This window comes from Protopterus annectens, chromosome 5.part0 (genome assembly GCF_019279795.1).
Source record: "Protopterus annectens isolate FY-2018-M chromosome 5.part0, PAN1.0, whole genome shotgun sequence".
Taxonomy (NCBI): Eukaryota; Metazoa; Chordata; order Ceratodontiformes; family Protopteridae; genus Protopterus; species Protopterus annectens.
The window spans coordinates 879,095,233-879,106,890 of NC_056735.1; the positions used below are offsets into that span (position 1 = coordinate 879,095,233).

General features: G+C 35.7%; 1 protein-coding gene across 1 annotated transcript in view; it reads left to right on the top strand.

The window, feature by feature from the left end:
* Window positions 1-11,658, top strand: part of CHRDL2 (chordin like 2) — a 714,636-nt gene that overhangs the window by 537,847 nt on the left and 165,131 nt on the right. Inside the window, exon 8 of the mRNA XM_044072677.1 lies at window positions 335-529. Within this exon, the coding sequence (XP_043928612.1) occupies window positions 335-529 (195 nt within the window). The remainder of the gene's footprint in view (window positions 1-334; window positions 530-11,658) is intronic.

The following is an 11,658-nucleotide window of genomic DNA, read 5'->3' on the forward strand; positions in this document are numbered from 1 at the left end:
TCCATCTGCTCAAACTGCTTACCCAGGCCTTTGCCATTTTTCAAAATTTGACTTTTTATGCCCCTATGCTTTAGATTTTAAATGCTCTAGAAACATAATACACCAGGCTAAAGTGCTCTGGCAACAAGATGAGTGTTATAATAACATTTTTTTGTTTGTTTTAGTGATGTTGAACATGGCTGCTGCTTGCTCAGTAATCTATAATCTTATGTTATAGCTGAAAACCTCAAATCAGTATGAATCAAGTCTTTCTACATGCTCGTTTATATGAAGTAACACGAGCAATGAAACAAATGTTTTCTTTTTTCCTGACAAACTGTTTTTCCTGTTTCAGCCTGTATATACAATGGGAGAACATATTCTCATGGAGAATTCTGGCACCCTGTAGTTCGCTCAATTGGAACACTGCCATGTATTCTGTGTACTTGCAAAGATGGAAGTCAAGACTGCAAGAGGGTTGTATGCCCTAGTGAATATCCATGTAATTTACCAGAGAAGGTGGAGGGCAAATGCTGTAAGGTATGCCAAGGTATGCCACAATCTGCATGTGTTTCATATCTCCATACACTTTCCTCTTATTCTAAATAATTTCATTTTAAAACTTAGAACACTGCCATCTTACTTGATGTAGAGGATAAAACCCCAATCATGACTTAAGTGATACGAGTTTGATTAGTGGCTTTGATATCTGTTGTAGGTGACAGGGGAAAAAGAGGAGTGACATAGTTGAGCTTGTTTACCTGTCTTTAGAAGGAAGGGAGTTATGTGCTGGGCACACTTACATGTCAGAATCCACATAAGAGGCAAGGAATACATGGAGGTAATGCCTGCACAAAGGCCAAAGCTCTTGATTGTACATGTGTAGAGATGGATACGTGTATGATGGTGCACAATACATGACAGCCTCTTGGATGCTACTGCATGTGAAGGGGATGCCAGATAAGAAAACTCTCTAATCCCCTTGTGGAAGGCAGCACCGATTCTAACTGTCTCAGTCCTCACCTTTAAGGGAACAAATGGGCTAAAGGGCTGTCAGCCTGGGAGGAATGAATGAGCCAAGTAAGCAGCAGGAGCAACGCTTGATGGTTAAGGGGCAATATATACAAAAAAAAAAACCTTCAACAATCTAAGAAACTAGTTGTCATGTAAATTATATCTGGCAATATATTAGTTTAATTAATTCAAACAATGATCATGTTTATTGTTTATGTCTCATTTTTTCCAAATATCTCAGAACACTTCAGTAAATAAAATACACACTTGCAGTTAATCTTTTGATCCCTGATGGTCATTCAGCCAAATATAATATGTGGGATGTCTTTAATGTGATTTTATACTTATGCTGAGATGTGAAATATTGCTTGCCTCTGTGAAGAAATCTATAAGAAATCTATTCAAAGAGAGGCTTCCCTTTATCCTACTTTTGGAATTGCCATGGAATTATTATTATTTTAATCACAGCAAACTAAAAACTAATCTTTGGACACTATGTGCTGCTAGGTGTTTTACTATATTACTTCTGTTTGCACATGTGGTAGAGTAAATCTGAGAGTAAAATATGTATTGGCAGTGACAGATGGAGAGCACAACACTGTGGGTGCAGAAAGAAATGTGAGAAAATGTGTTGAATTAATATTGTCATTTCAATGATGCACACTGGCATACATGGAACAGATGTCTAATCTAGTAGTCTTTTGGGCTTCAATCAGAGTGAGATCCAGCCCTAGGTGACCTAGATAGTCATCTAGGGCTCACTAGATGGTAGGGGGCCTGCTGGCCAGGGGCGCTACTGCAACATTTACTTTTTTAATGAAATAGTAAAAAAAAAAAAAAAAAAAAAAAAACTGAACATCTTTTAGGGGCATTCTTCAATAAGAATACCATATATCCCTGTGTTCATGCATCAGTGCATGCATACCTACTATTTGTTGCTTGCTTCTTCTTTTCTAATTCCACACACAATATTTACAGTCCCACAGAGTGAAACGATAGCTGCTTCCTGACAAATGAAAGGTAGAGAGTGTGTGTGTGTATGTAAAATGCCCTAGTTAAGAATGGCAAGTAAGTTAGTTTGACTAGGCTCAAATCCTGTACCTTGGCTACAGAAGACAAGAGCCTGTATCCTTTCTTCTACACCAGTGACACCAACTGCCTCAGTGCATTTTAAGGAACTGTGATTTACAGTGCATTTTCAAGTAATTGTGATTTCTTTTAAGGAACTGTGATTCTGTGTTCCCATTATATGACACCCTAAATTTCTTTCTCTGAGAACCTGTAAAGCAAATGTCAGTTGAATTTTTTAACCTGGATTGCATTTTTATTCGTAGCCAAACTACTACATAGTCTTTATCTGTTTTAATGTTCTTTTAAAGATATGTTAAATTATTTGTTAATCCACTACTGTTAGCTGTGTATCAACTAACCTATCAGTTACAGTTCTTCATAATTACCTGAGTGGTAATTCACACTTAAAAAGTAAACAGTGTGCCTTCATATGTTATTTACTATTTATCCTTATTTGACTTTGAAGTAATTACTTAATTAGGTTTATTAAGTTAGTATCAGCTGTAGGTTCCCCTCCCTAACTTACTAACATCTAGAATGAATTTAAGGCTGTAGATGTTGCAACAAATAATAGATCAAAATTTCTCAGAAAACAAAATGTTATTCCTAGAGAATGAAGAAAAATGTAACCAACTGACATGGCAGACTAAAACACTTTAATAAATCATAAAAAGTAAAACTAGATACAAAATGATAAAACGATTAGCACTTACACGCCCTATCCATGCACTTCTTCAGATCTAAAACAAAGTAGTCAAATGTTGCTTAAATACATTGCTTCAGATTTACCTCTTCAAACAACATGATTTCAACAGTGGTTATAAAGGAACATACTCATTCAGTCCTTTACCTCTATCGCTTTGCAGCTCCAAAATCCATTTAGTTTCAATGCACTCAGTATTAACCACATTTATTTGATTAGCTCCTAGTTTGATTTGATCTTGAATAACAATGTATTTGTTTTTGATGATAAGTGTTATATTCAAAAGGTAAGCATTGCTATGGGCACAACTTATGTCAATAGTTACACAAACATTGTACTTACCTACTGGGAGCTTTTATATGTTTTTGAGAACAGTATTTTTTTTCTGCAATTTATTCAATTCAATGCATGCTTTGTAGATGATGTTTTCTTTATCTGGATTGGATCAACTTCTGTTTTGCATGAATTTGTTGATTATCTACAGCAATCCATTAACTTTTTTGTGATTTACTTTCACATTTTCATCTTAAAGTGTAGAAGTTTTGAATGTGTGTGTTATTTAACTCCAGAATGGGATAGATACTAAGGTCTATAGGAAACCATGCAGGAAATTTAGTACCTTGCACAGGCAGAGTATGCACTCCCATTACATTCCAACGAATATTTTAAAAGTTCAATTCTATAGGCACTCTAGATTCAACATCAGTGATACCAATGATGTCATCCTTTAAGGAATTTACACATTAATTTATTGTTAGAGGTTATTCTAAACATAAAATTAGTTTAGCAAGTGATGGGGTCTTGCTACACATGAGTAATTGTGCTAGACCTTATTTTTGTGTGAGTAACAATGACTCTGATAAAACAAGTAATGTGGCTAATAATGCTCTTAGAATGGGTATAACCTATTCAAATGATATTAGGTTTAGCTTCAAGAATAATGGTTCCTTGAAGAAAATGTTATGTTACAAGCCCATTAAAAAGGCTGTGTGTAGATCTCATAGGATGGGTATGCACCCTTGTAGCTTCTGTAGTGTGTGTACATTTATTCTGGTTTCACATACCTTAAACATCTTGATACAAAAAAAGTTATAAGTTAAACTTTTTTTTTTTTTTTTTTTGTGATCTGATGATTTTTTTTTTTTTTAAAAAACAAAAACTAAAGAGAGAGCTTTATTTGATGAACATTATACACATTAAGAAGAGAGAATAGATAATAATATAATCTAATTTATTTTTGTGCTGTTTTAGCTGCTGGCAATGGCCACACATTTTTTAAATTTTTAATTTTTAGTGTAGTAAGTAGTGAGGTGAGTGGAAAAGAGAGAAACTGAGATTTGAGTTGAAGGAAGATGAGTTGCAAGCAAAAGTTTAAAGTTTAGTGCCCTTAAACTTATAACTGCCCCTATTGCCTTTTAACCCTTGTAATCCTCACATGAGAATCAAACCCTGCACCTTGTGTCAGTAAGGTAAACACTTTAACCATTGCAATATGTAAAAAATCCACAGTGAACTTGAGTGCTGAGGACATGCAAAACTTTAATTAATAAAATACACACAAAGATAAAAGGCAAGTAGATGAGTGTTTTCGCAGTTTACTGGCTGCTTCTTCAGACCTACTAACACAGTGCATCTGAATTAATTATATACACATATAACAACAATTAATCAATTACATGTTAAAATCTTTTCCTTCCTTTAAAGGAATAGCCAAACATCTATCTATAATATAGCTTATAAAAAATACATGTACATATATAAACACAATGATTAGTGTAAAAGTGGATATGTCTTAAGAACAGTTTTTAGAGTAACATGCTCATTTAAGCCAGGAGGCTTATCTGCATTCAGACGCACTATCCACTCTTTTGCCCACTGTTCTGTGAAATTTTTAACCCCTCCCCATTACACTCTAAAATGTCTAACACAAAAAAAAACTTAAAATCATGACCAGCTACAAGGTCACTAATGTGTACTGCTAATGCACTTTTCATTCTTTTATGTCTTACATCGTTAACATGTTCTAATACCCTTTCTCCCAGTGTCCTACTGGTCATACCTACATAACAACTAAAGCACTTCACACAGTATGTAAAATAAACCAAGTGCTTCATTGCACAGTCTACATATAAAGTTGTCTCTATCTGGAAACCTTTTAAATGATGTATAAATAGACCTCCACTATGAACATACTTAAAGGCCTTGCAATGCCTATGGGTGAAATGTCCCCTGCCGTTGTGATGGTGGTTTATAGTCTTCCCTCATGTCTTTATAACATAGTTTTCTTTTTATAGATAAGTTATTCTTAAAGTTAAAGCTTGGTGTTTGTCTCACAACTGCACTTATCTTGTCATCTGCTTGAAAAATGGCCCAATTTTTCTTGACTATATTGCAGACTGTGTCAATATTACTACTGTAAGTCAATATCAGTCTGAGTTTACCCTCTTCTCTAACATCATTCTCCTCCCTTCCATACCTAACATATTCTGAAAAATATGGTTTCCCTCTTGTGTGTCAGTTCCTTAATACATTCATCTAACTCTTGTTCCATATAGCCTCTCTGTAAAAAATCCATTTTCAGTTCTAACAAGGCATCGTCTAACATGGCATCATCATTATGCAGCCTCATCACCCTTAATACCTGACCCTTCACTACATTCCTGGATATGTGATGGGGGTGCATACTTGTGTTATGTAAGATAGTATTTTTCTTGCATTTCTCTTTAAAAATGGATGTCTTCAATTCCTCTAGAGCTTCTCTAGTCAAATTAACATCTACAAACTGTATACACTCTCTAGACGCTGTGTATTTAAACCTCAAAAATGTTGTGGTCGAATGTAAATAATCAATAAATTAATTTATCAAACAATTCGATCCCTTCCATAGAATAAATACATTGTCCACAAACTGTTTGTACCACATTACGTGTTCAACAAAACCATTGTTCCTCTTGACACAGTCATATTCCCATTGTGCCAATAACAGGATGGTGCAGTTATTGGCACATGCTGTCCCCATAGCTATGCCAACCTTCTGCAAATAAAACACATCATTAAACAAAAAACATTTTCTAGCATTAGCTCTAAAAATGTACAAATCAATTCTACCTTCTCATAATTATGCCTAGTTAGTAGCAACCTAATTTTTTCCACTCACCATAGACTGGGAATCACTGCAAAACGGGATGTTACATCAAGGGTCATGAACACCACATCTACCTTTTCACTAACATTGCTCATAACCTGATGGAACTCTCTTAGAAAATCTTTTGTGTCTTTCAACACTATTTCTTCTATATTTACAATGGGACACAGACTTTTTTCAATAAAAATTGAGAAGGGTTCTGTGGCACACCCCTTACTGGATACTTTTGGTCTCATTGGAGGGTTAACAATGTCTTTATGCACCTTCAGAAATCCATACAACATTGGTATTAATGGTTGGTCTACATTAAAATATTTAAACAAACTGTAATCATCACAGTTATTAGCAAGTCAAACACAAAAAAAGACAGTCTTCCTGGATAGCTTTAACCTGCATATCTGACAATACTTGATATACATCCCTATCACTTAACATAGCACACATACTGTCTAGATAAAAAAGTTTTATCTAAAATCACAATTCCTACCCCCTTATCAGTGGGCAGATCTCTATAGATGTCATACTAGCTTTCAGTTCTTGTAGTACTCTCATTTCACTAGGAAAAAGGTTAAATTGTTTTTTACTGCAGTGCTTCCCATATTTCTTTCTCACATACTGAGAGAAAAGTTTCTACTAAGGGATTAGTCTCTGGTATAAACATACTTGTTTTTTTAAACATCTCGACTCTGCTCATTCTCTTTAAACTGTAGTTTTAAACAAATATTTCTGGCAAACAACCTCAGAGCAATAATTACATCTGCCAAAAAAGACTCACTTGGAGGTATAAAAAACAGTCCTTTCCTTAACAGTCTATATTGCTCATTAGTCAATGTAATGGAAGATAAGTTAATAACTACTTTGTCATTCCTTTGCTACGAGTTGTTACCTTGTTCTGTTGTAATTCCATTGACTGTATCCTCTGCCTGAGTTGCCCAGGTCTTGACCGACTCCTGAATCCACTTTCTTGAAGTCCTTTGGTAAAGGGAGGGGCTCAGACAGAGAAAAAGACACTGTTGTTCTGTAATCCCACTGTTAATGGCATCAAGCTCTATCACATTGTATGAAAGTTCTGGAGATGGTGATTAATAAATGGATACTCAGAGTAGTAGAATGTAAGATGGGAGATGAGTAGATCAGATTCAGATCAGGATGCAGCAAAATTGACCTGATGTTTGCATTGATACATATACTTGGGAAGAAGCTATAGATGAGGAAAGAGTCCAATTGGACATTCCTAGACTTGGAGAAAGCATATGACAAGGTCCCAAGACTGCTGATCTGGGCAGTACTGTGATGGTTTGAAGTCCCAGAAACATTGGTAGAATTAGTGCAGGCTGTGTACAAGGACCCAATGACTCAAGTGCAAACAGTGTTCGGCCTCACAGAGGGGTTCCCAGTGGAAGTGGTTGTACATCAGGGTTCAGGTCTGAGCCCACTGCTGTTCATACTGGTGATGGACTACATTAGCAAACAGGTTGGAGGGGATGGATCAACAAAGCTGCTGTATGCAGATGATGTGGCATTACAGGCAGACACTAAGCTAGCACTTCAGCAAAGGATAGGAGAATGGAATGCAAAACTGAAGGCACATGGGATGAAACTAAGCACAGATAAGACAGTGGTAATGGCAGCAAATTGGGGAAATCAGAAGAAGCTGAGAATAGAGATAGAAGGGAAGATAGTGGAACAGGTAAACAGCTTCAAGTATCTTGGAGGAGTAGTTGAGGAGAAGGGTAGCCTGAATGAAGCAGTCAATGCTAGAAGCAGAGGAGCTGCAGCCAACTGGCATAGAGTGTCAGCTGTAGTCTATGACAGAAGAATGCCAAAGAAGCTGAAAAGCAAGGTGTACAAGACAATGGTGCGAACAGTACTACTGTATGGTACAGAAACCTGGGCAGAAAAGGCAGAACAGTTGAAGAAGCTAGAGGTGATGGAAATGAAGTGCCTGAGAAAGGTGGTAGGGTGCACACTGTGGGGCAGATGAAGAAATGAGGGCATAAGAGCAGAAGCCAAAGTAGCTACAATTGTAGAAAAGATAAAAAAACAGATTACAGTGATTTGGGCACGTGTAGAAAAGCAGAAGACAATCTGGTGAGAAAGATTTGGGACAGACAGGAAGAAGGTAAGAAGAAGTGAGGACAGCCAGCAAAGAGGTAGATGGATTGTGTGAAAGAAGATCTGCGACAGTCAGGCATAAATGTTGAAGAAGGTAAGAGTGTGGCACTGAATTGAGAGAGTTGGCAACAGTTAACATGATACCCCAACCCCATGTAGAAAACGGGAAAAAGTGGGCTGATGATGATTATGATGATGATGTTAGTGACGTTGGAGCTGGTCATGATTTTAATTTTTTTGTGTTACAAGTTTTAGAGTGTAATAGGGGGGGTGATTTTAAAAATTTCACAGAACAGGGGGAACAAGAGTGGATAGTGCATCTGAATGCAGATAAGCATCCTGGCTTAAATGAGCATGTTACTCCAAAACCTGTGCTTAAGACATGTCCATTGTTGCACTAATCATTGAGTTTATATATGTATTTTTTATAAGCTATATTATAGATAGACATTTGGCTATTACTTTAAGGGAAGGACAAGATTTTACTTTGTAATTGATTAATTGATGTTATGTGTATATATAATTAGTTCAGATGCACTGTGTTAGTAGGTCTGAAAAAGCAGCCAGTAGACTGCAAAAGTGCTCACCTTCTTGCTTTTTATCTTTGTGTGTATTTTATTTATTAAAGTTTTGCATGTCCTCAGCACTGGAGTTCACTCTGGATTTTTTATTTATTATTTGAAGTGCCTGGTCCGCTGGAGTGTACATTACTTATCTGCTGGGTTTTTGTTGGTTTCTACACTTTAACCATTAAGCCAACCTCCCACCCCTGGTAAAGGACTGAGTATGTTCCTTTAAAACCACTGTTGAAATCATGTGGGTTGAAGAGGAAAATTTGAAACAATGTATTTAAAAAACATTTGATTACTTTGTTTTAGATCTGAAGAAGCACCTGGATAGGAAGTGAAAGCGTTAATCTTTTTATCACTTTGTACCTAGTTTATCTTTTTATGATTGATTAAAGCATTTTAGTCTGGATGTAACTATTGTATCTCTGATACCCAGAAATCATTATGTAATTGCATATTAGCTTTGTCATGTCTTTCACTGATTTAACTGTGGAATGGATCTAGTGAATGCTGTGACAGTAATTAAATAGTTTCAAAATTACACTACACTAGAATGAAAAGTTAGACAAATTAGGGTCTGAACAGTTCAAAAATAGTATTAGATGCAGCCTCAAAAACATCACTCCTGGTAGACAGTCAGAGTGAATAACTATTTTATTTAAGACATTTTTCAAAGCCTGTGATGTTTAGAAAATCTAGATATTTAGCTACAGAACGGCTTTATTTTTTTTGAGCAAAATGTCTTAGAAATGGTTATATCTCCAAAAACAGAAGTTGTGAGTGTTTTTTAGTGTTTACATAAATTCCATGAAACACACTTTTGTCAGAACTAACATTGAATGCTACTCATTGATGGTACCTTCTGACATTTTATCAAATAAAAGGAAGAAAAAATAATGTTTTTGCTGGAGAGCCAAGCACACTGCACCCACCCATAACCATGTAACTTAATATATATTTATTCTATGATTACACAACCATGGGGAAAAGAAGGGCCTAACTAATCCCACTGTCTGGTGATCTCCCACTGAAACACACAAACTCATTGATCTTGCAGTGATATAAACAAAGACATACAGACAGACACAGACAAACACACACACACACACACACACACACACACACACACACACACACACAGTTGACAAAATCATCACATTTAAACACATAAGGTAGTATTCATAATCCTGCCCTTTTTAAGTTTGTAGTAATAATCCAAATAAGGTCATTCAGGCTGACTACAGAAATATGGGGGCATTTTGGTAAACATGCCTCCCTAAGGCAAAAGCACAAAATGCTTTAAGCATACGAGTTAGGGTGAGAGCTATTATGAGGATAAGGGGTATTGAGTATTTGTGTATTATTATGATTCAAAAACCTAACATAAAAGAGCCTCATTTGCATACAAAATGCGTAAAGGACCTTGAAATTACACCAATGATCACCAATCTACCTGTGGAATACAAGAGTTAGGCGACAAATTAATTAGCTGACTGGAGGGGGAAACAATATTTACTACCATACATTTTTAAAAGGAGGTATGATTATTGATTTCACTTCAAGAAATGTTTGTTTTTTTGTATTTTAGTGGTATACATACTATATATATATATATATATATATATATATATATATATAGTGAAGCTACTGAAGGAGTCACTGGAGGAAATCATTAATTTATGTGTCAGTACAGTCCTTGTGTATACATGGTTAAACTACTAAAGGGGTCACTGGGGAAATCATTCATTTCTGTGCAAGTGAATGCTTGTGTATACATGGTGAGACTATTGAAGTGATTGCTGAAGAAATAATTTATTTAGTGTCATTTTAGTGCTTGTGCATACATGGACAAGCTACTGAAGCATCAGTTGAGTAAATCATTCATTTATGTGTCAGTTAAGTTTTTGTCTATACATGGTCAGAATGCTGAAGTGATAGCTGGGGAAAATAATTTATTTAGTGTCATTTTAACTGCTTGTGTATACTTGGATAGACTACTAAAAGGATTGCTGTGGACAATAATTTGTTTTGGTGTATTTTTAGTGCTTGTGCATACCTAAACAAACTACTGAAGGCATTGCTGGGGGCAAGTTCATGGACTGCAAAGCAGATGGCAGAAGAACAGCAATGCTTTTAATAACAGATGTGCATAGGGAGCTGATATTGAACTATGAATCACAAGAACACTTCATTAGCATATGCCACTTTACAAAATGTATCACTTATATCTCATTAGTTACAGAATTTATCACTTACATCTCATTATACTTAAGGCATTGCACATTCATGTAAATGGCCTGTGTAGTTGTGCCTTAGCTATGCCTATTTGCAAACATCACGGATGCCCTTCGACATTTGCACAAATAGCTATGAATACTGGTAATATACTTTCATCAGCCAGTTTCACACACATACAAACATTTGCCAGAATAATACTTACACATACATGGGCTTGCCAATAGCAGTCCAGCAGTCACACACACAGACTGCCACTGAAAGAGGAATTGATGAAATTGTTCAATGACTCTCTGCTTTGGTGAAAGTCTATTTTCAGTAGAATGAATGAATGTAAACCAGTCTATAATTAAAAAAACAGAAAATCTGAGATTTACTAAAAATTTATTTTCCATGTTTTCTACAGCTACAGTTTCTGTTTTCCATAATTAGATTACTGCAATGGAATTTTCATAATTTCGTTATTTTTATTTATATGGTTCTCATACACAGATTTATAGCAACAGTTCTTCTATAGCACATGTAATAACTTGTAGTCACTTATAACTAGGTATCTGGATAAGAAACCCTACATTCCCATTTAGCCACATAATTTCCCAACATGCTGTATGGCTGTCAGTAGTATCCAGCATTCACAACTTTCACGCACTACATGAACATTGTGTATCGTGCGTTTGCAACTGCTTGTGCTAATAATCAAACGCAAGTCAGTCTGCCAGCAGCAGTTTGTCCTAAAAATTTAATTTACTTCCAGAATATTTCTTTTTTCTTCTGAACACACTAGCTTGAAAAGGTACAGTTTACAGGTCTTAAAGCAACAGTAAAGA